General features: G+C 40.7%; 1 protein-coding gene across 2 annotated transcripts in view; it reads right to left on the bottom strand.

Annotated features, from left to right (window-relative positions):
- Positions 1-391: 391 nt before the first annotated feature.
- Egfr (epidermal growth factor receptor) overlaps positions 392-24839 on the bottom strand; it is a 201533-nt gene continuing 177085 nt past the window's right edge. The window contains exons 21-28 of one of the 2 annotated variants that reach the window (XM_076837032.2): positions 14604-14759; positions 13582-13657; positions 7955-8101; positions 6226-6323; positions 4962-5129; positions 4532-4579; positions 3662-3767; positions 392-2987 (exon numbers count right to left, since the gene is read on the bottom strand). In XM_076837032.2, coding sequence (XP_076693147.2) covers positions 2626-2987; positions 3662-3767; positions 4532-4579; positions 4962-5129; positions 6226-6323; positions 7955-8101; positions 13582-13657; positions 14604-14759 — 1161 coding nt within the window. In that variant the 3' untranslated portion in view covers positions 392-2625. The remainder of the gene's footprint in view (positions 2988-3661; positions 3768-4531; positions 4580-4961; positions 5130-6225; positions 6324-7954; positions 8102-13581; positions 13658-14603; positions 14760-24839) is intronic. The other variant, XM_076837042.2, reaches the window with a different exon arrangement.

The following is a 24839-nucleotide window of genomic DNA, read 5'->3' as shown; positions in this document are numbered from 1 at the left end:
TAGTTCCTGACTCTTACTTTCCTCTGAACTCTGTTTCTAAAGGCCAGATCTGAGGCTAAGACCACAGGCAGAGGCCTTCCAGGAACTGTATGAGGAAGAATTAGCAGACAGATGCTCAGGAATATATTAGGGACTGATTATCAATGAGGAAGAATGGAAGGGAATTTTGAGATTAGACCTGTCAGGGCTGTGATATGGAAATAATGAGAACCCGGGTAGCTCCTCTCTAGTAATGGCACTGGGGTCCTTAAGAGGGCTCTGACTCTGCAATTCTCATAGCCTGAATATCTCCCTGAATAGACACAGAACATTTTGGGAAACACAATCTTAGAATAAATAGAAATAAAATTTTATGCAGGAAAAATCGAAGTACAAAGAGAAGAAAAGCAAATTTGAATAGTTTTTGTAGTTTATTTTGTTATAGGAAAGTATTCCAAAGTACAAAAATAGTAGAATTTCATTGCTACAATTCAACTGGCTCACAAATCATCTGCTTCTTGACAAATAAGTGACAGCAGAAAGTGAGTCATTCTGTTTCCCATGTCTGCATACACATTGACTAAGGTTTTTCTTTCCATTCTGAGTACTGAGGTGAATAGATAATGAAAGTAGTTTTATGATAATGGCACATCTCAGATTCTTAGAATGTTCCTTAATCTTCTCACTAATCATTTTGAGAGATGGTAGCCCAGAAGAGAAGGGACATTTAGGGAACCTGGGGGAATGCTGCAAACCTAGTTTCCACTTAAAGGAGCAGCATGTCAAGATGACTGAAATTGCCTTTAAACCTACTTCATCCGTAAATTTCTCCAGCAAAATGTTTTCTTGGTTGGGATTCCCTCTGCTGGGAGTATACTTTTCATTTTCCTTGTAGCTTGGACTTTGGTCATGTTAGAGGCCCAGCTGCAATATCACCTCCTTGATGTACCTTCTAGGTCTCCCCAGGAGGAATTCATTCATGCCTGCTCTGTGCTCTTGGTATTTAGCTGATATACAATATTTATCATATTGCTATAAGGGTAGTATTTATAAGCTCACTTCCCTTACTATATTGTGGACTTCTTAAAATAGGGATTTCTTCCTCGATGAGCTGGAAGGAGAAAATGTTGACAATGAGGGTTTAAAACATTAAAGGATTGCCCTTAACCAATTAGGTTGCAAAGATAAGAAAATTAGGGGGAAAATGTTGGTATCCTAACTAGTTGGATAGTCCAATTATAGGGGCATTATTTTAGGATGAATTTCTCCCCCTTTAAAACATCTAAAGATATGAAAGCACCCTTATCAATTTCAAACTCTAATTTCACATTTGCCACTCGAATTACACTCTACTTATAATGTTCTCTTTCTCTGCACCTGTACAATGTGCCTGTTCTGGGTGTTTGTTCTTGCATAGTAGACTCAGGGCCTAGATATTCTTTCATGAAGGGCCAGGAGGGGTTTGGGGGGTAGCTTAGCAGGCAGGGACACATACCCTTCCAGTAAAAAGCCAAACAAATGAAAAAACTTTTAAAATGAAATGAAATAAAAAAGATTATCTTCCACAAGTTTTTTTTTTTTTTTTTTTTTTTGTGTGTGTGTGTGTGTGTGAAGAGTCGTGAAGGTGAAATGAGTTTTAAGAGCAGTATCATTTTTGTAGTCTCATGACAATCCCCCCAAGGACCTAATGCATTTCATCTGAGACTCACATTTGGGGACCATGGTCCTTTGTGTACTCTTGAGGGTGTTGTTACATCTTAAATAAAGGCTATTGGTCTAAACATTGATGGACCAAATACAAACTCTTAGTTATTCTCTGATGTACCATCTTCTTTTGCTGATGTCATGACATCAAGACAGGGAAAGCATATTAAGTTTCAAAACAACTGAATGGAAAATAAACAAGTCTAATACTCATAATTAGAAAATACTGGTAACCTAATGGGGAGTAGTACCATGAAAACATTTATACAAAAGTAAGTCTGAAGGAGAATTCAACCCCTTCAATTCTTCTTCACCCAGGAAAGAACAAAGTGGCTTATCCTATTGTACCTGCTTTGATTTGATTCAGTAATCAATCTGGCCTGCTTAGGACATGCAGGATTTCTTGTATATTTAGTTGTCTTGCAATGGAAGAGTCTTGAAGCAGAGCCAGTGGAATCAAGTGCTAGTTGGAAGACTTGTAGCCCATGCTTCTTGGTCACAGTTGGGCCTGGATCAACTCAGTGTAGCAAGAGCTACAAGCAAGTTTCTTTGTCCGTGGAAGAGCCCATTAAATCATAATTATAGTGACAATTAAAAATCCCAAAGACCCCCAAGCAGTAAAAGTCCTTATGTATATTTTTTTTTTATTTATATTTCTAATATACCTCACTGAAAGTTAAACTTCAGCTCAAATGGACAGCTTTCTTCCTGGATGCCTTTTTGTGGAAGCTTCACAGTTTGATGATCAAGGAATGAGCCTACAACTTCCTAAAGTGCATCCAAGGATGGGGCACTTCCTGGTTGAAAGGAGCTGATAAGAGCTCAGTGGTAAAACGAGTCTGAGAGTTAACAAAGGCATGGCTATCAGGAGTGAAGTAGCTGCCGTGGCTTGGTCCTGGGTTTCTGAAGAGTCTAGAATCTTTATGGCTGATGCTACCTTGGTCATGCTCCAATAAATTCACTGCTTGGTGGTGCTACTCGTAGGTATTCTGCATTTTCAGCTGTGGGACCCTTAAAGATGCCATTTGGCTTGGATTCCTTGGGCAAGAAGTCCTGTTGGTAGTCAGGGTTGTCCAGGCTAATTTGGTGGTTGCCTTTCTGGGCCCAGTGGGCAGAGCTGTCAAATGCACTGTTGACACAAATAGGCTGGGTGGTGTTGAGATATTCAGGGTTGCCCACCGCGTTACTGTGGGGATTTTGGTAGTGTGGGTCTCTGCCAGCTGCTGGATGCAAGGGTTGATTGTGATAGACGGGGTTCTGCACAGATCCTGCAGGCCTCTTAGGAATAGACTGGTTTATATATTCTGAAATAGGAAAAAAAAGTGAAATAATGAGAAATGAAATAATGAGAAAAGCATCATTCCAAGATAACAAAGCAGGATTCCATGGCTCACTGTGAACCCTGTGAATCTCTTCAATGAGGCAACCGATCACAGAAGGTAAGGAAGCTACTGTAAAATAAACTGTGTTCATTTCTGTACTTGAAGCAATGCACACATGTATCTTTTGTAAATTTAAAATTTTCAGAGGATAGCTTGCCTTCATTTGTGTATGTGTGTGTGAATTGTGCACACAGTGTGAATGTCTGCAGCTAAAGCTTAGATTAGGAAGACACATGTTTCATAATTAGGAAAGGAGCCAGGAGAAAAGAAAATATATGTATCACACACACACACACACGTGAATAATATTGCTATTTGCTTCAAACTCTACAAAATCTGTAGATTCATTTCTAAAGCAAACCTGCAGCAAAAAACAAAAACAAAAACAGAGATAATTTAAATGCAACACAAAGAACTTATACATGTTTGGTCGATTTGTATTTACCTGCTTCTTACTCCCTTCATTCTATCTACAAATTTGCCATAGTCTCTGCCTCTGGATCAGCTAGAAAGGTTCCAGGGAATAAGGACCAGGCACTGCTGATTGGGGCTGAGGAGGCTGGTATGCATGACTGTTTCCTGAGCAAGCCACTTACCAGGTGCTGGGAGGAATGTATCATCTATGCTGTCCTCTGTCAAGGCGCCAGTTGGGTCTGAGCTGTACCGCTGCAAGAAGCTGTCCTCCTTTGTGGGACAACTCTGCTGGATAGCAAGTTAGGCAAGGTTACCATAATCACTATTACTCAAATTTCACTGTGGATATATTACCCGAGATCCTATTAAATTACTGATTCCAATTCGGTGGGTCTGGGGCAGGGCCTGAGAGCATGGATTTCTGAGATGCCCTCAGGTCATGCCTGTGCTATTGGGCCACAGATCTCAGGACAAGCAGTGAAATCCTGATCAAGAGTTCTGTCCAACACAACTTTCCATCATGATGGAGAGGACCTGTCATATGTGTTCTTTGAGAATAGTAGCTGCTAGCCACAAGTGGCTACTGAACATTTTAAATGTGTGAAGAACTGGATTTTATATTTTATTTTAATTATTTAAAATTTAAGTAGCCACATGTGGTTAATGGCATCTTTACTATATATTGTGCATGTCTACATTCAGGCTTCATATTTGATCACACACCAGCATTACTCAGAAGGCTAGGTGAATCACACATTATTAGACTCCAAATTGAGAGGTCCTGTTTGAGTAGGTCTAGGTGGTATCCCAAGAATTCACATTTCTGACAATGTTCCAGGTGGTTCTGATGCTGCTTGTCCACAAACTACATTTTTGAATTGCACTGTGATATGTAACAGCTAGTTGCTGTCTCTATGGTAAGGGTCTAGGAAACTATACTGGGTGGAAAACAGGCAGAAAGAAATCTGGGTTAAGATGAGCATTTTCCAGGTGTAATAGAACAGTGGTTCAGAGCTGTATTTTAATTCATGTCATCAAGTGTTTGTACATACCCCATTTCTGTTAATGCAAGCCACAGTGGAATTGTTGCTGGTTGCACTCTGAAAAAGAAACAGAGATATTTCTCCTGGTACACTTGTACATTCTCACTGAATTCAGGGGAGTGGATATGTTTGAAGGTGCTTAATTTTGTCTTGAATCATTAGCCTTAGAAAAAGTAGGGTTGGTTTGATTTCATTCTGTTCCACAGCAAACCCAAAATGATCATGATCAATGATTATAATCAATGTTGCAATGCAATAACAATGACTTGATGATACTTAAACTTACTTGATTGATTTGGGCTTTACCATTTGGTCAAAATTTTCTCCTTTTTCTTGATGTGAGTACTACTAGATGGTTGTCATTTTCTCTCAAACTCAATTTGTTCAAACCGAGAGAGAGAGAGAGAGAGAGAGAGAGAGAGAGAGAGATATTTCATACCAGAGAACTTAAGAGGGGAGTCCGAGATGTAGATGGGCTGTTGAAGAAGCCCTGCTGTGGAATGAGGTACTCATCAGCATCCACCACATCTTCCATGTCATCTTCATCCATCAGGGCACGATAAAAATTGGAGTCTGTAGGGCTTGGCAAATGCATTCTTTCATCCCCCTGGTGTAGAAATTTTGAGACCATTAAAAATGGCCATAGAAAAATGAAATTATAGCATTTTCCCATAAATGGATGGAACTGGAGAATATTATGCTAAGTGAAATAAGCCAAAAAATCAAAGGTCAAATATTCTTTCTGATATGCAGATGCTCGCATACAATAGGTGTTGTGGGGGGGAGAACAAAAGTTCATTGGATTAGGTGAAGGAGAATGAAGAGAAGGGAGGAGGATGGGAACAGAAAGACAGTAGAACGAATCAGACGTAACTTTCCTATGTTCATATACGAATACACAACCAGTGAAACTCCACACCATGTACAACCACAGAATCAGAAGTTATATTCTAGGTATGTATAATATGTCTAAATACATTCTAATATCATGTGTACCTAAAAAGAACAAATAAAAATTTTTTAAAAAGGGCCATAGAGATGCTAGTCTACTTCCTGGCTACAGGAATAGGGGTCCATTGTTAGCAGGTGCCTGTATATTGGCCAATTGGGTATTAATATAAATCTTGCAGTTTTCTGAAGTGTAACTGTTACCTCTCCAACTATGTATGTGCACCTTAGAATAAAACATTACTCCTTGCACATCATAAAATGCATAGGCAATGAAATCAACTTAGAAGAGAAGGGAAGCAGTGGCAGCATTTATTGAAAGTATGCTATGCTGTTAAGTGTAGTGCAATGTATTTTGCATGTTATTTTGATGAATCTTTAAAACAATCCTGTGAGCTTGGTTTTGCTATTCCCATGTTAGGTAAGGAGGTGTTGGAGATGACATAGGGCAAGCGTCAACACAGGGATCTGAACCAAGACAGGGCTTTGGTGAATGGAAATGTGAGATTACATAAGGAACTGAGAGAAAGACTGTGTCTGAGTGGGAAAGTTCAGATGGGATGGTGACATGGAGCTGGATGGAAACTACTATAGAACCTTGCTTACTTCAGTCTGTGCCATGACCAAGGCTTGCTCTTCTACTGTTCAGGAAGATTTAATAACACAACCCAGAAACAGGCCATACTGGCACAGTGACATGTGATGCTCATCCGAGGAACTTTTATCAAGGGAAGTGCAAACTGTGGTCTTAGTACCTGTATGACAAGATAGCGCTGGGGATCTCGAGCCATTTTGGAGAATTCCACGATCAACTCCCGGAACTTTGGGCGACTGTCTGCATCTATCATCCAGCCTAAGGAACAATGAAGAAAGATGGCAATTAGAATTCTGGAAGAAATGCTAAAGATGGCTCTGCTTAAAGAAAGCATTTACTGTCATTTGTCCTGTTAGACAAATAAATTATGAAGAAACCTAATCTTTGTGATAGACTTTTCAGTCTTGGCATGCTAGCACTAACTACCATTTAAAGAGCATGATAATACCATATTTTGAATTGGAATAACAATATCATCTTTTAATTTTTATTAAAATTAAAAGGTTCCTAGGTTCAGCATTCTTGTATTATCACCTTCAGTGATGGAAAAGCATTGCGGTGTGCAATTGCTATCTATGACCTACTCTGACAGTAGGGTGCCTGAGTGTCTAGACTAAGTACTCACTCAACAGTCACTCTCAGTAGTTTTTCAATTCAGAGATATATCAAGGCTTTGAGGAACTTAGAGTTGAGACTTCTCCACCCTGAAGGTTTCATTACATTCCACACTCAGTCACCATTCATGCAAGGGACAGGACTGGCTGTCACAGTGCCTTTCTATTGATAATTTATATTTTTTCCAGTGCTGAGGATCACACCCAGGGCTCTGCCCATGCCAGTGCCCTCCATAGGAGCATGCTTTTGGCAATCACACTGGTGCACTGGATTATGCAACTATCTAAATCTAGATTCAGAAAGCTGGAGGCAAGGCTGTCGACTTGGAAATCCTCATGCCTCTTGAGGGTTCATATTTATTTTCCATTAGCAGGATGTCAAGCTATTTTTAGGTCAGTTTGCTATGTGACCTTAGACAAATTATGTGACCTCTCTGGGTTCCAGCTTCCTCAGCCCAAACTGAGGCAGTGAAAATAGGTTAACTCTGTGGTCTAAAGTTCAGAAAGGCATTAATATTTACATTATCTTGTCTTCCTCATATTCCCTGGGCCTCCTCTTATGCAAACGCTTATCACACATGTGGTGTTACCTTCAGAGCCCAGTTCACTTGTGATTCCGATAGAATAATAGCACGAATCAAATCACACACTCTTATTTCTATTAAGATGTTTAAATGCTATAGACAGAAAACCTCACATAAATCTGCTGTTTCAAAGATTTAATCTAATGCAGAAATGTTGATTCTATCAGCCTTATGTGATTACTCATTGTTAGGCATTTAAAAACATGCAGTCTCTCTGGTAACAGGCTTCAAAATGTTGGACAGCTCTGCATTTCATTGAGCAACTTAGGGAAGGGAGTATTTTGCTGTAATGGCTTATGAAAATCTTCCATTTTATTTATTTGCTTGCAAATATGTGCATATGTTAGGTCACACTGCTCACTGAGTCAAAGAAGTGTGTTTTTTTGTTTGTTTGTTTTTAGTTGTTGTTGGACCTTTATTTATTTATTAATTTATATGTGGTGCTGAGAATTGAACCCAATGCCTCACACATGCTAGGCGAGTGCTCTACCACTGAGCCACAACCTCAGCCCCAAAGAAGTGTTTTTTGAAGAATGCTTTACAGATGTTTCTGGACTTGGATGCCTGCCTCAAAGAATGTGATAACATTTCTTCAGGAAATAAAAGGCCTGAGCTATTTGGCCAAGAGCAGCAGGTGCTCTGAGTGCCCAGGTTCAGCTACGGAGTATGGATGGTCACCCCGGTCACTCACACTTGACCATGATCATGTAGACATCAATGGTGCAGATGGGAGGCTGCGGAAGGCGCTCTCCTTTTTCTAGGATGGATGAGATCTCACTTGCAGGGATTCCATCATAAGGCTTGGACCCAAAAGTCATCAACTCCCAAACAGTGACTCCTGAGCAGAGGAAACAAGAAAAAAAAGCAGTCGCATTGTGAGTCAACAATAATCATAACATCTAGTTGTCTTCAGTTGTCATTATTGCTTACTATTTCTCAGGGTTGAAAAACTTATGTTTCAATAGCTTTGGGCAATTTGCTTAACTGCCTGGAAGCTTCAGTTTACCTGTATATCAAGTGGGATAATAATGGCATTAGTCTCATAAGATGGTTAGGAGGATCAAGTAAGACATATAACTGAAATGTTTAGCACAATGCTTGCAAATAGTAACTGAGCTATGAATGGTAAATAAGCCTCAATAAACACACTGAAAATGACAAAGATGATTCTGGCTGCACAAGAGTGATCCTGCTGGGGAGTAGGAGTCACACACTCACACATCTACCCCCGAACCTTGTACCTGTGGAACTCTAAAGATGGAGATTCTGAAAAAGGTTGTAAACTGCATGTTTCTAAATAATAATAATAAAAAACCCAGAAAAGCCTATACTCCTTTTTTAAAGAAATATTATTAGTTGTAGATGGACATAATATCTTTATTTTATTTATTTATTTTTATGTGGTGCTAAGGATGGAACCCAGTGCCCTCACATGCTAGGCAAGCGCTCTATCACTGAGCTACAAGCCCAGCCTTATACTCCTTTTGATAAACACAAAAACATCACAATTTCTGTTTCAAAGCCAATCAACAATCATGATTAAAATAAACTGAAGCAGTGTCAATTTTGGAGTCAGTGTTCTCAGATGAGCTCAGGGTTCTGAACAGCCACAGGACCCTGGCAGTGTGCCCTAACCTCCAGTTAGTCGAATGACCCATTTTTTCCAGACTTGTTCTCTGCAGACATTGAGGTTAAACATCCCCACTTCAAAAATTCAAAAGCCAACTTCTTTGAAATCTGAATTGTTTTGAGCACTGACATAATACTCAGAAATTTTGGATTTTAGAGTATTTCAATGATTTTGGATTTTCAGATTAAGGATGCTCCACTTGTGAAGTCTATGTAAACATTCCCAAATTTTTGCCTGTTGCTGTGGCTCAGCGATAGAGCACTTGCCTGGCATGTGTGAGGTACTGGGTTTGATTCTGAGCACCAATGATAAATAAATAAAATAAAGTTCTATTAACAACCAAAAAATATTTTTTAAAAACCCCCAATTTAAAAAGCCCCCAAATCTGAAACACTTCTTGTCCCAAGAATTTCAGATAAAAGATTCTCAAACTGTCCCACCAATTCCCATTTAACTGTGATTTTAAACATGCACAATGAATTCTTGTGGGAAGGCCAGTTTTTAGGTTTGAGAACAATTGATAAGATTGGGGAGTGGGGTAATAGGTGGTAGATCATGAAGAACAGGAGGCTGTGTGAATTCCCTCTCTTGAACTCCTTAATAAAACACACTATGCAAAAAAAATAAAAAATAAAAAAAACACACTATGCCCTAAATTAATCAAAATGAATATTCCGCCTTAACTAGAGATTGAAGAGTAGAGTAACTGAATATTTTTGTAATATTTTTATTTTTTATTTTTAGCTGGACACAATATCTTTATTTTATTTTTATGTGGTGCTGAGGATGGAACCCAGTGCCTCACACAGGCCAGGCGAGCACGCTACCACTTGAGCCACATCCCCAGCCCCTGAATATGGTTTTTAAATTGAAAACTCAGGTTCATGGTCTAATATCTCCTGTGTACTGCCAGCGACAGCAGGTTATAATCACACAATTAAAGATGCATGATTGCTTTGACTTTCTGATACTACTTGTGATCACTGGAAGACACTAAGTCGCTGAATTCAAGAGAGTTCACATTTATGTGACAAGTGTGGTCCAAATGGGACTGAGTTGGCACATACTAGAGGACAAGCATATACTATGGCTGCGTGGGACAGGCAAAACTGAGCTCTAGATCATTTATGATCTGGTGGGCTATGGTTAGGAGTTCAGATTTTATTTTGAAAAGCAAAGAAGGATGATAAACAGAGAAGGAGAAGCCTGATACAGTTAAAAAGAGTAGAGGCGAGGGTGTAAAATGTGCAGAGAAGACAAACAAGAGCTACTTCTGTGCTTTCCCTGGGGGAAGCAGGGGCCAGATTCATATGGGGATGGTGGAGTGATCAGGGCCAGGACCCAGGGGTTGCCTCTTGGGGAGAAGACATATCTTGAAAAGTGCTTAAAGCAACAAGGTATGAGGAGAGCCTTATTTCCTTTTCTATTTCACTAATTGAGGAAACTCAGCTCATGAGTATACATCAAAATTCACTTATCCATTCATGGACAAACATCTCTGCCTTTGAAAAACTTCCATTCTAACAGAAAAGATACTCATGAAATTATAAAGAGAAAAAAGTTACATATTTGGAAATCATCAAGTTAATGACACTATAGGAAAAGAAAAATTGCTAAAAGAAAAATTACTAATCTGAATTATTTTGCTTTTGTGATAATGACTAAGTTTTCTTTGGAAATTTATCTCACTATCACTCTCCCCAAATTTATATTTCAATAGAGGTGGGAGATTCTTTCCTTCCACCCTGTTGCTGTAAATAGCTGGGTGTAGCTGACACTTTATAAATAAAGGTAGATAATAAGGTGTTTTCTGGCCTTTCTGTGGATTGCAGGGTGAAACTTGAGGACCAAGTGTGATAACAGATGACCGGTGCTTGATACAGCTGCCAATGACATGGGTCAGTGACCATTTCTTAACAGGTAAGGCCCTCATAGCCTCAGGACAAAGTAAGAACATAAAAGGCAGGTTTGGGAAGAGGTAGTACCCGTGTGGATGGAGCAGGGCCTGGCATGGCTACACTGGGATTCAGAGAAGGAAACAGAATCAGGTCCTGGGAGATGGTTCTCATCAGAGGGAGAAGCAGTAACTATCCCCCCCCCTCTTTTTTTTCTGCCCACAGACATCCTCATGTACATGTTTGTGGAGCCATTCTCTCAGATATGAAAAGACCACCGTTCACTACATGAAATAACAGCCACAGAGTCAGTTCATCAGAAAAGCTTATTTCTCTACTGAGAAACCCTTCCCTGTGAAACGTTTTTTGTTGCCTTTCTTTAGTTCACTTCAAATTTATGGCATGAGTACTACCAAAAGCAATATACAGATCAACACAATCCCCATCAAAATACCAATGGTATTCTTCACAGAAATAGAAAAAACTGTCCTAAAATTCATTTGGAAGAATAAAAGACAGAATAGACAAAGCAATTCTGAGCCCAAAGAGCAATGCCAGATGGGGATGGGGTTGTGGCTCAGTGGTAGAGCGCATGAGATCATGTGTAAGGCACTGGGTTAGATTCTCAGCACCACATAAAAATAAATAAGTAAAGATTCATCCACAATTTAAAATACACATATATATTTTTAAAAAGAGAACAATGCCAGAGGTATCAGAATGCCTGACTTCAAATTATATTAAATTTGGGCTGGGGTTGTGCTCAGTGGTGGAACACTTGCCCAGTATGCAAGAGGCACTGGGTTCGATGCTCAGCAACACATAGAAATAAAATGAAATATTAAAAAATAATTATATCAAATTATAGTACAGAGTTATAGTTACAAAAAACTGCATGGTAAAAGCAGACACATTGATCAATAGTGCAGAACAGAAGACAGAGAAAAATCCATGTATCTACAGTCATCTGCACATTGACAAAGGTACCAAAAATATACATAGAGAAAAGACAGCCTTTTAAACAAATGCTTAAAAAGGGATAACTGGTTATCCATATTTAGAATAATGAAACTAAACCCTATCTCTTACTTTGCACAAAAATCAAACTCAAAATGGATCAAAGCCCTCAGAATTATACCAGAAACTATGCAACTCATAGAAGAAAATGAGGTTCAACACTCAGCTTTTAGGCACAGGCAATGACTTTATCAACAGCACCCCTAAAGCTCAGTAAAATGCCAATAGTTAATAAGTAAAATGGCATCAAATTAAAAAGCTTCTGCACAACAAAGGAAAAAATTAGGAATGCGAAGAGAGAACCTACAGAATGGGAGAAAAATCTTTGCTAGCTACTCTTCTGATAGAGGATTAATATCTACAATACATAAAGAGCTCAAAAATTTTACACCAAAAACCCAAATGACCCAATTAATAAATGGGCAAATGGAGTAAACAAACTATCAAAAGAAGAAATACAAATGGCTAACAGTACGTGAAAAAAATGTTCAACATCATTAGCCACTGAGGAAATGCAAATCAAAACTACAGGGAGATTTCATCTCATATCAATCAGAATGGCAGTCATCAAGAATATAAAAAATAATAAGTGCTGGAGAGGATATGCAGACAAAGGAATACTTTTACCATGTTGGTGGGACTGTAAATCAATACAACCACTATGGAAATTTGTATGGAGATTCCTTAAAAGACCAGGCATGGAACAACCATATGACCCAGCTATATCACATTTTGGTATTTACTCTGAAGAATTAAAGCATCTTACTACAGTGATACATGCATATTCATGTTTATGGCAGCACAATTCACAGAAGACAAACTATGGAACCCACCTAGGTGTCCATCAATGGATGAATGAATAAAGACAATATGGTATATATAAACACTGGAATTTTATTCATACATAAAGGAAAATGTAATTATGGCATTTGCAGGAAAATGGATGGAACTAAAACCACCATGTTAAGTGAAATAAGCCAAATGCAGGAAGTCCAGGATTGTATGCTTTTTTTTTCATATATGAAAGCTAGAGAGTAAACAGGAAAAGAAAGGTGGGAGTGGATCTCCTAAAAATCAAAGGGAGACCAGTAGAGGAGAGGGACCAAGAAGTAAAAGGTAAGGAAGGCAAGAGCAAGTGCTGGGAATTGATATTGGCCAAATTACAACATATTTGTATATCATATGAATATGTAAAAACTCCCATCATGTCCAACTAAATGCACTAATAAAAATGTGGGAAAAGCTGGATGCAGTAGCGCGTGCCTGTAATCAAGCAGCTTGGGAGACTGAGGCAGGAGGATCCCAAGTTCAAAGACAGCCTCAACAACAGTGAAGGACTAAGCAAATCAGTGACACTCTGTCTCTAAATAAAATACAAAATAGGGCTGGGGATGTGGCTTAGTGGTTGAATGCTTCTGAGTTCAATCTTCTGTGCCCCTCCCCCAAAATGTGGGAAACCCCCCCTGAATTCATAGCATGAGGTCACTTTTGGTTTGACTTCATAGGTACAGGCATGTTCTGAGTTCCAGTTCTTTGCCCCTCCTATGACCCTCTCTGCCACATGAATTTATTGATTTCTGTAGTTACATTTATCCCAGTAGACTAAATTTCCTTTGTTGGATTTTCTCAGTATAATAGAGAGCAACTATCATGTTATTATTAGTCATTATCTTAAAAGAAAACACTTGCATGTCAGAGCTTATACTGTAAACTAACAAACAACAAAACCTGGCTTAGCCTTAGCACAAATTCATTAGCATCAGGATTTTGACTCACCATAGCTCCAGACATCACTTTGGTGGGTATAAATCCGGTGTAAAATTGATTCCAAAGCCATCCACTTGATAGGCACCTTCAGATGATGAGAGATAAAGCATTAAGACTACTATTAGCTTCTCTCTGTTAAACAAAATTAAATCACACTAGAAGTAACTACAAATGACTAAGTGGAGAAGCCAGGCTACCTTTCCTGACTGGGACTTCAGGCCAAAGGCTGCCTCCCAGCAAGAAGAGATTTTAAATCCACCAATGAACAGGGTTGCTCTGGTAACCCCCAGATCTGGCTTCAGGAATACTACAGCGAAGGACCTTTTGGGCCACTGGCAATTCTGGTAAGCTGGAGACCCTGGTAGTGGATAGTGATCATAGCTACTCAGCATTTGGGTGCATTTCCAGGGACCAATGTCACAAGGTTGATGACTGCTTAGAGTTATGCAGGTCAGGGTGAAACTCAAGAAAGGTACAGCTAATATAGCTGAGGTGTGGCTATATGTGTCCCCACTAGGAGGGGGACCTGTGTGAGAACATGTATCTCTCAATGTTGTGACAATGTTCTGACAACCCGTCCTAAGCCAGATGGAGGGCAAGGAGCATATACTCAATGCCAGTTCTATGCATAAGTCACAGAGATCCATGGGAGCTCTCACAAGAACATAGGGAGGACAGCTTTTTATACTTCTGAGACATTCTCAACAGCAGTGTGCCACCAAATTAGCTGTGGCATTTCCCAGCTGTTCTTTTGAAGGGTGCTTAAGTCCTGAAGGGAGCAGTTGAAAACTAACCTTTGTTAATGATCGCCTGGAGATGTTGATGACTATATCCTCTGACCATGTCAGAAACATCTTTGTTCCCTCTGCAGGCAAACCCCACTCCCAAAGCAGAAGACCCAGGCTAGACTCAGTTGCCTGTGGTTGTACTGAGACCTCACCCAGGATGTTTGCAAATATCCCCTACATCAGTTGAGATACCAGTCTCTGTTGTCAGGAAAATGCTCCCTGATCTACAAGTCAGTTCCTTACCTTTCCTCCCTCTGCATGGTATTCTTTCTCCTCAGCCCCAAGCAGTTTGGCCAGTCCAAAATCTGTGATCTTGACATGCTGTGGTGTCTTCACTAGGACATTCCTGGCTGCCAGATCACGATGCACCAAGCGCCGGTCTTCCAGGTAGTTCATGCCCTGAAACACAAGGGATTCTGTAGTGAGAGAGTGAATTATTTATGAGACGACCAGTGTAATGGGAAGATGGTCCTCATGCATCTGAACTTAATGTCAAGGTCATGCCACACTTCTTGATGCCAGGGACTGGGTTTGAGTCTCTCTTCCTACTTCTGAATGATAGACACAGATACTTGTGGCTGGTAAATGTTAGAAGCTATCTATTGAATAAGTGAAAAGTCAAGAAAAGAAAGTTTTAACTAGATGCAGATTATTACCTTTTTTCCATCTGATCACTCAAGTTACAAACAGAAGAGGCCAGTGACTGAGCACAAGCTCAGCTGTCAGGTGGAGAATGGGTCTTGGCACTTGCTCTGGAACTTGCCAACCATTCCATCTGCCAGGCTTTACCTTCCCTGCATGCAGCTTATCTTCACAGCAAGGAGGAAGATGCCAACCTCAACAGACTGGGGCAAAGCAGAGTTTCTGGATGGATTTAAGCCATGCTTTTCTCATGCTTTCCTGAACTATCATACACAATCTGCCAGTGAAAAAATTTTCATCCAGGTTTATTTGATTTTAAATTGAAACCACATGGATATTGAATATTCTTCTGCAAGGTACTATTCCCTACTAATTCCTTGGCTGCCTCCACAATTCTTTTACAGTCAGAATCACTGCTAAAAAAAAAAAAAATAGTAATACTTGCAATGCATCTAGCATAGCACCCAACACAAAGTGAATTCTAGAGACATTATCCCTCAACTACTATCCTTACCCACGAGCCTTCTGGTGTCCTTGTCTTATGCACCTCTATGCTTGCTGGCAGATGGGGGCTACTTCTGGCTTCTATTTCTTGTTTGACAACTGCCCAGCAGAGCCAAGCTCCTTTGGGCCTCACTGAGCTCCAGTCTGTTGTGAGGTCGGCAGCCCACCTTCCCTGTGCAGGGCCATACTGGCAGGCAGAAGCTGGGAGGTGGTCAGGCCTGCAGACATCTCATGCTGCTTGTTCCACGGCCTCCCCCACTTACTCATAAAAACACCTCCCTTCTCTTTAGCCAGGAGAGTCGGCTGCATTCCCCCCTTCCTTTCTGGCTGATGATCATGAACTCTTCAGCACAGAGCTGGTGCTTCAGCACAGAAGTGCTGGCTGAAGTGCACCAAATGGAAATGAATGGGTTTAACAAACTGCTTTACTCTGGTGTTTTGTAGCTAGGGAGGCATCTCCACTTTAGAGCAGCTGCAGGGAATACCTGTAGACAAGGATGTTTTCTTACATTTTCTGGCAAATTCTTCGAATTTTTGCATAGAGCCTAAGTGGGAAATTATTAACTGACCTGACAGAATAGTAAAATTAAAAAATTCTTTCTAGGACAAACCCAGCCATCCTCTGAAAGTAGTACCTCACAAAGATGCACCAGGAATTATTCTCTGGGTGCTAGTTTTGAGGTCTTTAGTGCTTTTCTCTTTTTGGAAAAAATCAACTGCTTTCCATACCTCAGGTACACCTGGATTACTCCTTCTCCTTTGTATTCCCTGGAAAGCTCCTAAATGTTAAGATGCTGTTCAATGTAAATGCTTCCCTTCCTAAGATGTCCCCTGTGCTAGATAATAAGGATGAACAGGACTCATGTCTTCTCAAGAAGAAGGTAGAAGCTTCTTCTCTGGAATATACTTCCAAGTTAGGAATTATTACTTAGGAGTGGGTGTGGAAAGAGAATGGGAAGAACTCGGAGCTGAGGAAACATTTCCAAACACAGACCTCATCTTTTTTTTTTTTTTTTTGTTCCTGTCACTCTTGCTATGATCTCTCTTCAAAGGCTGGCTCCTTCCTCACTTTAATCTCCCCTTTGATTTATGGGATGGTGACAATGGTCTGTGCTTTGCTAGCCCTGTGTCTTATAAAAGAATAAGACCTCTGCTTATTAAATATGATGAACTCTTCAAAAGGGTTAATTATGCTTGGCTGCTTGCCTGGACAGACCTAACCTCTGCATTCCAGGCTGTATTAGCTCACTGGTTCTCTTTCCCTCTTTCTTCTCTACCCCTTTCTTTCTCTCTCTACCCCTTGCTGTCTCTTTTCTGTCTCCCCTGTATTTATTTCATTCATTTTTCCTCTGTGGAAGCTATTGCATAGATGTTGCCCAGACCTAGAGCAGCAAGTAATAGTAATAGCCCTATACAGACGACTAGTAAACTGCTTTCTTACCTCTCTCTTTAATTTTTTTTTTCTTGTGTGTGTATGTTTTGTGTTGCTCATGAAACTCAAAGGGGAACTTCAGAAGGCATTTCCAGCCTGGTGTAACCGCCAGGACTAACTTTCATTCTGTCTCCTTAAATGCTTAACAGAAGATTTGGTATCTGGGACACATTGTAACCATTTATGGAATAATAAATGATTGAATAAATGAATGATTGAATAATAACATTTGCTGACAGCTTTAAGCACTAACCATGTGCCAGCCACCCCAAACACATCCCCAACAGAATCCTCTTTCTGTCCAGGTACACACGTGACCACCTTGGTAGAGACCAGGGGCTCTAGAAATCAAAGCATGCTGTTGAACCGACCAAGTCCTCAGTTCCCAAGACCACCATCGTGACCTTGGCCTTCATAGTCCTGCTGGGGCCTTGGAGTGAAACTTGCCTGCTGGGCCAAAAGCTGCTTGGGCTACCAGAAACAAAACAGAACAAAAATCTCGCACCTTGGCCCTGTGCCACAAAGTAAGTCCTGTCATTGTGTGAATCTAATAAATCCAACTGAGCTCCACCCCAGCCCTGCCCCGCCCCACTCTTCAGGCTCAGGGATTTAAAGGAGCAGCACAACTTCAACATGGTGTGAGGTTTTCTTAGAACATCAGTCTTCAGAGAAGGCTTGGGAAAGGGGAGGAAAGAACTGTTTACATATTCTGGCTAATCAGCCAGAGGGTCTTAAATCAGAGACAATTTGGGGACAAAGAGATTAGACTATTTGAACTTAGATAAAACTCCACTCATGGGTCTCTGTCCCACAGTCTCAAGACAGTTTGAAAGGCCATCTCTGTGCCCAGCAGAGTTATATTTTAACCAGTCATCAAAGATAAGGTCTGTGATATTACTTATGAACTCTCAGGCTCTAAGCAGATACGCCACAGGAAGTAATATCAGCACACGCCCCGGTGGGGCCTCTGGGGAAACTCATTTCCTGATTCTTTTCATTTTAATTGAATTTAACATATTTATTTTTGTTAATTACTACAGGAAAACTAGAATGAATTTTGAAATACTGAGGTTAAAAGGGAATTTGAAGAGCCACATTGGAACTTAAACTTAGAAAAGACAGGCCTAGGGATATGCTTCACACGGATATCAAAGATTTTTCTGGCACAATACCTATGGAACAAGAAAGCACTGGGGGTGGTGGGACTTGACCTTTAAAGACTCTGTTTTCCCAAGGGCTGCAGCATCCTACAAGTCTTGGGAGGAGTTCAGAGAGGAGGCTGGAACAGGATCCATTTCTGTTCTGTTTTATTAACCACAATGTGGAAAATTCCGGTGAGCATGGATTTCATGAGCACAGAAATGGCAGAAAGTAGGACAAGAGGAGTGGGCACATGTTTTTTGTAAAGTCAAGAGCATGGCTTATGCATCACTGAGCGCCTGTCTTCTGAGGAGGCAGGAAAGTGTCAGAATTTCCCATTCCAGGCTAGGGGTGGTGTGCCCCTGGAATCCTACTCTGCCAGAAGAGGAAGACAGCTAGGATTGCTGGCCTGTGACGGTCCCCTGATCTGTGACATCAAGTGCAGGGAAAGAGTGAGGACTTGTGAGCAAGGCTGTTTGGTGTCAAATCCTGATTTTCATATGTATTGGCCTGAGATGTTGGCAAGTTACTTAATGGCCCGATGTCTCAGTCTTCCCATGGATAGAATGGACCAATCAGAGCATTAGTGAGTTTATCCATGCAGGGTACTCGGATGGTACCTAGAGAAGAGTTCTGTGCAGGTGACAGCAATGATCATACTTTCCTGTTAAATGCCAAATCCATCCTCTTTCCTCAATCCCTTTTGCTATAACCTTAAATGAGGGCACTGTCTTGATCAACCAAAACTCTGCTATGCTTCCTAAAAATGTCCAATGACGAATGAATTCCTACATAGTGCCTTTGTTGTTGTGCTGAAGCTCCACCTTCTCGGTCCTGCAGGGTCTCTCAGCTGCCCCTCTCTCTTTAGTGCCTTGCGGTCACTGAGCCTGCTCTGCCCCCTTGGCTCTCAAGCACCCTCACCCACTGCTGCACTCCCCAACTCTGTGTCCTCACCCCCAGTTGACACTAGGACAGGGTCAGGATCTATTGCACTCATGTCTACAGGGTCATTTAGTTTGCAGGGCTCTGGACTCTTGAGGGGAGGGGCAGTCTGGCTTGCGCACCCCTCGTTTCCCGGAGTCTGGCCCAACTCCTGCACTTGGCTGACTGGATACGTTCACTTGGTCACAACTCTCCTGCTCTAACTTGCACAGTGGCCTTGAAGACATCAGGGCCTCCTGCCCTTGACTTTCCTGCTCTGACATACTTCATTCCTTGCTGCATCTCTTGCTCTGTAGCGGACCTTGTCCTTCACTCACTGACAAATTTAGGTAGATAAGAAGTCTTATCTTACTTTTGTATCTTTCATATGATGCTTAACACTGGCATATAAGTTCTCAAGAAATAATAAAATATCTAAAAGCTAATGAATATGCTTTAAGAAATCATTTGACAAACTAATGAAAGTTGATGAATATGTTCTTAAGTTGCTTTGTGTGAATTTGTTCTTTTACAGACATACTATAAGGTCATTTAGGTTGATAATTTAAGTTTAGCTGTAATCCTTTGTGGAATAATGCAGGAAAAAAATTAAAAAGAATTCAAATAACAAACATTTGATCATTGGATAAGTGGTCTGGCCCTTTTATCCTGCATTTTGTTATGTTGTATAGGTACTTGCAAGATGTTTGCTTTGAAGGTGAAAGGGCTCTTGCCAAGACCACCCCTTTGGCCCTGTTTGTGGAACAGGAGGTACAGTGGCTGAATCACCCCCTGGTGGACTGTCAGTAAGGGGGATAGGGCTGTATCTCAACCCTACCTGTGGGTTGAGGGCGCAGATCTTAGCAGTGAAGGGCAGGGGTTAACTGAGACCAGTGTAGGAAGTTGTATATTTGACAGAACATAAAATGTAGAATGTAGTGGAATCTCCACTACAGCCTGTGTAAAGAAACATATAGTTCCTTCTTTTTTAGTTTTTCATACAGCATTCATTTTTACCCTCTCACCCCTTGTTCTTCTGTCATGATGTGGCTCTCTTGACCACAATTTCACTTTCTGTGGTTTCAGTCAACTGCAATCCAAAAATATTAAATGGAAAATTTTGAAAATAAACAACTCATCGTTTTTAATTTTAGGTACCCAAAACTGCAGAAAGCCAACTTGCAGATAAAGGAGGAGTCCTGTATTTTTCAAGAGAGAGCGAGCCCACATCCAGATAATTTTTATTTGGTATATTGTTACAATTGTTCTATTTTATTATTTTTTTTATTAATCTCATAATGCGCCTCTTTTATAAGTTAAACTTTATCATAGGCATATAATCATAGTTTCAGGGGATCTTGTTTATCCCCCACAGAGAAGAGGGGACTACTGTGTAATTTGAACATAGTTTTGTCGACATGACACCTAGAACAAAGCAGAAGTGGACTGTAATGTTCTGGCTACATCAAAGTGGAATCACCTTTCATCTCCTTGTTGGGATGTGAGGACCCACCACTGACTCAGCCATGCTCATCTGCTATCTTCTTAGCAGCTCACATGTACTGATAATTCCTGTCAATGGGTAATCAGTGAAAATACCTGGGGCTTTTTGAAAGGGACCAAATTAAGTATCTTCCATACTTGTAAAATGGATCCTTTGAACTGAATTTTTAGAAATCTCTGTTAAGTTTTAACCTCATAAATTGAACTAAGTGCAATTTGGTATTTATACAAAGTTCTAGTCAGAGAGTGACACCCATAAATCAGTTTCTTTCTGAGCATCTCCTTCGCACCCCCTACCCAGCCTTCTTTCATATTTCATCAGGGGCTGGTCTCAAAGACCTTAAATTGATATCATTTGTGGTAATGTAGCATCAGATCCATGTTTGAAAACTCAATTCTCTAAGATCTTAATCTGGATGAATAGAATAGCTCTGTTGTCAAAAAGGGTTTGGGAAAATGCTAGTCTAAACAGTTTTATTTTTGCAGGACTTTGCAATAAAAATGCATACTGTAGGGCTCCACAGGGAAAGGTGTGGTACAGCAATGGTGTTTGCCAAACTGAACTGAGGGTAGAATTTTTTTTAGAGAGAGAGAGAGAGAGAGAATTTTTTATATTTATTTTTTAGTTTTCAGTGGACACAACATCTTTATTTTATTTTTATGTGGTGCTGAGGATCGAACCCAGCACCCCGCGCATGCCAAGTGAGCGCGTTACCGCTTAAGCCACATCCCCAGCCCAGGATAGAATTTTTGGATTAGAAAATTTCATGACATTATTTTGCCATGTGATTGTAGTACTTTTGCAGGTTTACTAGTTTGCTAATACACCTAGAGAGAATAGACGAAATTTCTTAAGCAACTAACTCACTCCCAGTGAGTGAAAGCTGCTTATGAATCAGGAGGCTGAGACATCTGCTCTTTCTAATGGATGAGCAGGTAACATCTCCACAAGCCTTTGAGACTGATTTTTTTTTTTTTTTGCGGGGGGGGGAGTGGAGAACGGAATCCATTTTCACCACATATGGCAAGGGATGGCTCTATTACAGTCCACCAATACTAATCTGATTTCTTCCCTATGTTTTTGTCTTTTTCCTATGCCCAGTGGAGTTTAGCAGTTTAGAGAGGACAATGAACTTGTATTAACAGTGGTCAGCTCTCCCATCAATATTTAGAAAACTCCCCAAGACAGTTCATGCCTTTGTGAATCAACACAGCACATTTACAAGTCAATAAATTCCACTTTAAAAATGTCAGGAGTTTAGTTTCTGGTCAGTCACTAAGTATTTCTGGGTAGTTTTCACTTCACACTTATAAAAATAAAATTGTTTAAGACTCAGATAAATTGTCATCCAAAAGCAAATCTTTATAATTTGGGAAAGCATTCCTTTTCTTTCCCTCCAGGGATAGATATTCCACCATGCTGGCTATTCAAATATGGCAGAATAAGGTTTCCCTTGTGAATCAAAAAACAAATCTTTCATGCATGAAGAACTAATGGCCCCAATCAGGGAAGGATTTCAAATTAAGATAAAGCTAAGCAAAGTACAACAGTGGCTTTAAACATCAGGTGGAAATTCTGAGTAATATTATATAGAAAACTATCTCAGCAAAGTTTCAGGCTCTAGAAACTCAAGTTCAGTATCCTTGGTAAACTACGCTTGAATGGGACCCATCTCTCTTAGACACTGTTAGATTAGTATGTTTGTCATCACGCTTGCAGAAAGCTGATTTTAGGGGTTGAATAAACTTCCATTTCTGCAGACATTGGTGGTCAGGCAAATGGGAATGTAATATTTCAAAGAAAAGAGGGAAAAATCTCATGAGTAATAAAAGATGCAGAGCAGAAGATGCTATTCTAAAATAAAATGAAAGTTGATGTGGACCTAGCATAAGACAACATTTTAGTTTAGAATTTAACCTCGACACCAATCTACTTTAGTTACCAGAAACTGAAGGAGGAAAGGAACATTTATTGAGTATCAAAGGTGTATCCAAACCTGTGGCAGGTGACTCACAGAGACTCTCTGTTCTCATCCTTCTACCCAGAAATAGAGGTGGCAGAATACCATCTTATAGTCAAAGGAACTGAGTGGAAAAAATACTAATAAGTGATTTTCCTGGCTCACGAGGCTCATGAATGCTAAAATCAAGATTTGATATTAGAGTCCACTGAAATTTTAAGCCTTGTTCTTTGCTGGGAAAACCTACTGAGACTGTTTGCCCTTTAAGGTAAAAGGGTGACATCCGCAATTCACACTGAAGATAGAGTCACTTCTCCATCACATAAAAAGTCCCCTCTCACTCCCAGTATTGGGGATAGAACCCAGGGCCTTGCACATGCTAGGCAAGCAAGTGCTCCTCCACTATGCTACACCCTCAGCTCCACGAAGAGTCACTTTGGTGGAGGTGGGAATTAGTTTGAGATAATTAAAGAATTTATGCTAAATCTCCTGGCACACCCTGGTGATGTGGGCATTAGGAATCATTCAGAAGGAGCTGGCCCCAAGGGTGCAGGGTTCTGTTGGCCCTGCCCAAGCTAGGAGACACAGCCAGGGCTCACCTCACAGTTGGAGCAGCTGGGCACAAACTTAAAAGATTAAACCAGATCTTCTCAGGCAGGATTTGTGCTAAGAAGAATATAAAACAATGTAACGGAGATTTCCTGGGAAGGGAGCACAACAGTTTCAATGTCCTACCTTATCTAATCAGTGAGGAAAGCTTAAGGAAGAATTTCTGGGTCCAGGAGTAAGCACTTGAGAAGACTCCCAGAAATAATTCTATACCCAGTGAAACATACTTTGGGTTAATCACCTCCTCCCCAGATCAGCAACTATAATGGGTTGAATAGACCCCGCCCCCCATTTCATGTTGACCCAGAACCATAGAAAATGTGATCTTGTTTGGACATGGGCTTCTGAGATCTAATTAAAGATACTAAGATGGAATCATCCCAGACTTAGGGTAGTCTCTAAGTCCAATGACTAATATATATATTTATGGGGTATAACGTTATGTTTTGATATGTGAAGTGACTAAATAATGCTAGTTAATATATCCTTCATCTCACATATATGTTTTTGAGACTATTGAAGATATTCTCTCATAGAATTTTCAAGTTCAGTGACTGGTATCTATGAGAAAGAAGAGGAGAATTTGGACGTAGAGATGTAGGAAATAAGGCCATGTGCAGACAGAGGCAGAGACTGAAGTGATGTTGTCACAAGCCAAGGAAATGCAGTGGCACCAGAACCTGGGACTAGCAAGGAGGGAGCCTCCCCTAGCACCTTTGGGAGATCAGGGATCTTCAGGCAACTTGATCTTGGACTTATGGCTTCCAGAACCACACAAGAGTAAGTTTCTGTCGTGATCAACCACCAAATTTGTGGTAATTTGTCATGGCATCCTCAACAACTTCATACAATGGCACAGAACTATCAAGCATTTCACAAATACAAGAAAGCACAGCAACTCTACTCCTGGACTATTGTCTAATAAGGATGATATAACTCCTCTGTGACTTTGAAAATGACAATGGCAAAGACACTTGAGGATCTTGGTCAGAGAGGACCAAGTATTTCTCACTCCCCTGGCATACTGGGAGCCTGTTGGGGCTGTGGCTGAGAATCACCACCCCACAGTATAGGAACAAAGAAGGATGTGCTGTTGTCTGGCTATCCTGGGTGGAAGCCTCCCACTTCCCCAGCACAGCCCAGAGCCTCAGTTCCAGGAGGGAGCCAGCCTCACCCTGTGCCAGTCTTGTGGTATTATGGGCAGCTGCCAGAAAAGGTGTGCCCAGAATGTGCTTTTGTTTGTTTTGTGTTATTTTTTTACAACTGCTGAGAATTGGGTGAGGCAAGTTCAGGGCATTCTCATAAGTAAGCTGGCAGGAACAACTGCTACCACTGACCAGGGACGCTGTGAGAAATGGCCCTGGCCTGGTGACACACTGTACCCCTGTTCAGGGGTCCCTGACACTTCCCTAAACACCCTGCCATGCTGTCGGTGGGAGGTTGGGGTATGTCACATACTCAGGGACAGGCGCTGCCCACACATTCTTTAAATTCATTTGTGTAAAATGTACATCCATTATCATTGAAAAATAGAATTTAGCACTTTGGATGCAAGTAACTTTTGTAGGGCTGAGATGGAGATGAGAGAAGTTTGAGATAAAATTAGGAGTCCTTTGGTGAACTATGAACGGCTCAATACCTGGCTCATTGCTCTGTGCCTGACCATAGCACACAGGTAGGGCCATGTGGCCACTGTGTGCTTTCACATCCCCTCTGTGGCTCTGCAGCAAGCCTGTCAATAGGAGGACATTGAAGGAGCCTATTCCA

This window comes from Callospermophilus lateralis, chromosome 1, assembly GCF_048772815.1.
Source record: "Callospermophilus lateralis isolate mCalLat2 chromosome 1, mCalLat2.hap1, whole genome shotgun sequence".
NCBI lineage: Eukaryota > Metazoa > Chordata > Mammalia > Rodentia > Sciuridae > Callospermophilus > Callospermophilus lateralis.
The sequence above is the reverse complement of the archived record's forward strand: the minus strand, read 5'-3'. Positions and strand labels throughout refer to the sequence as shown.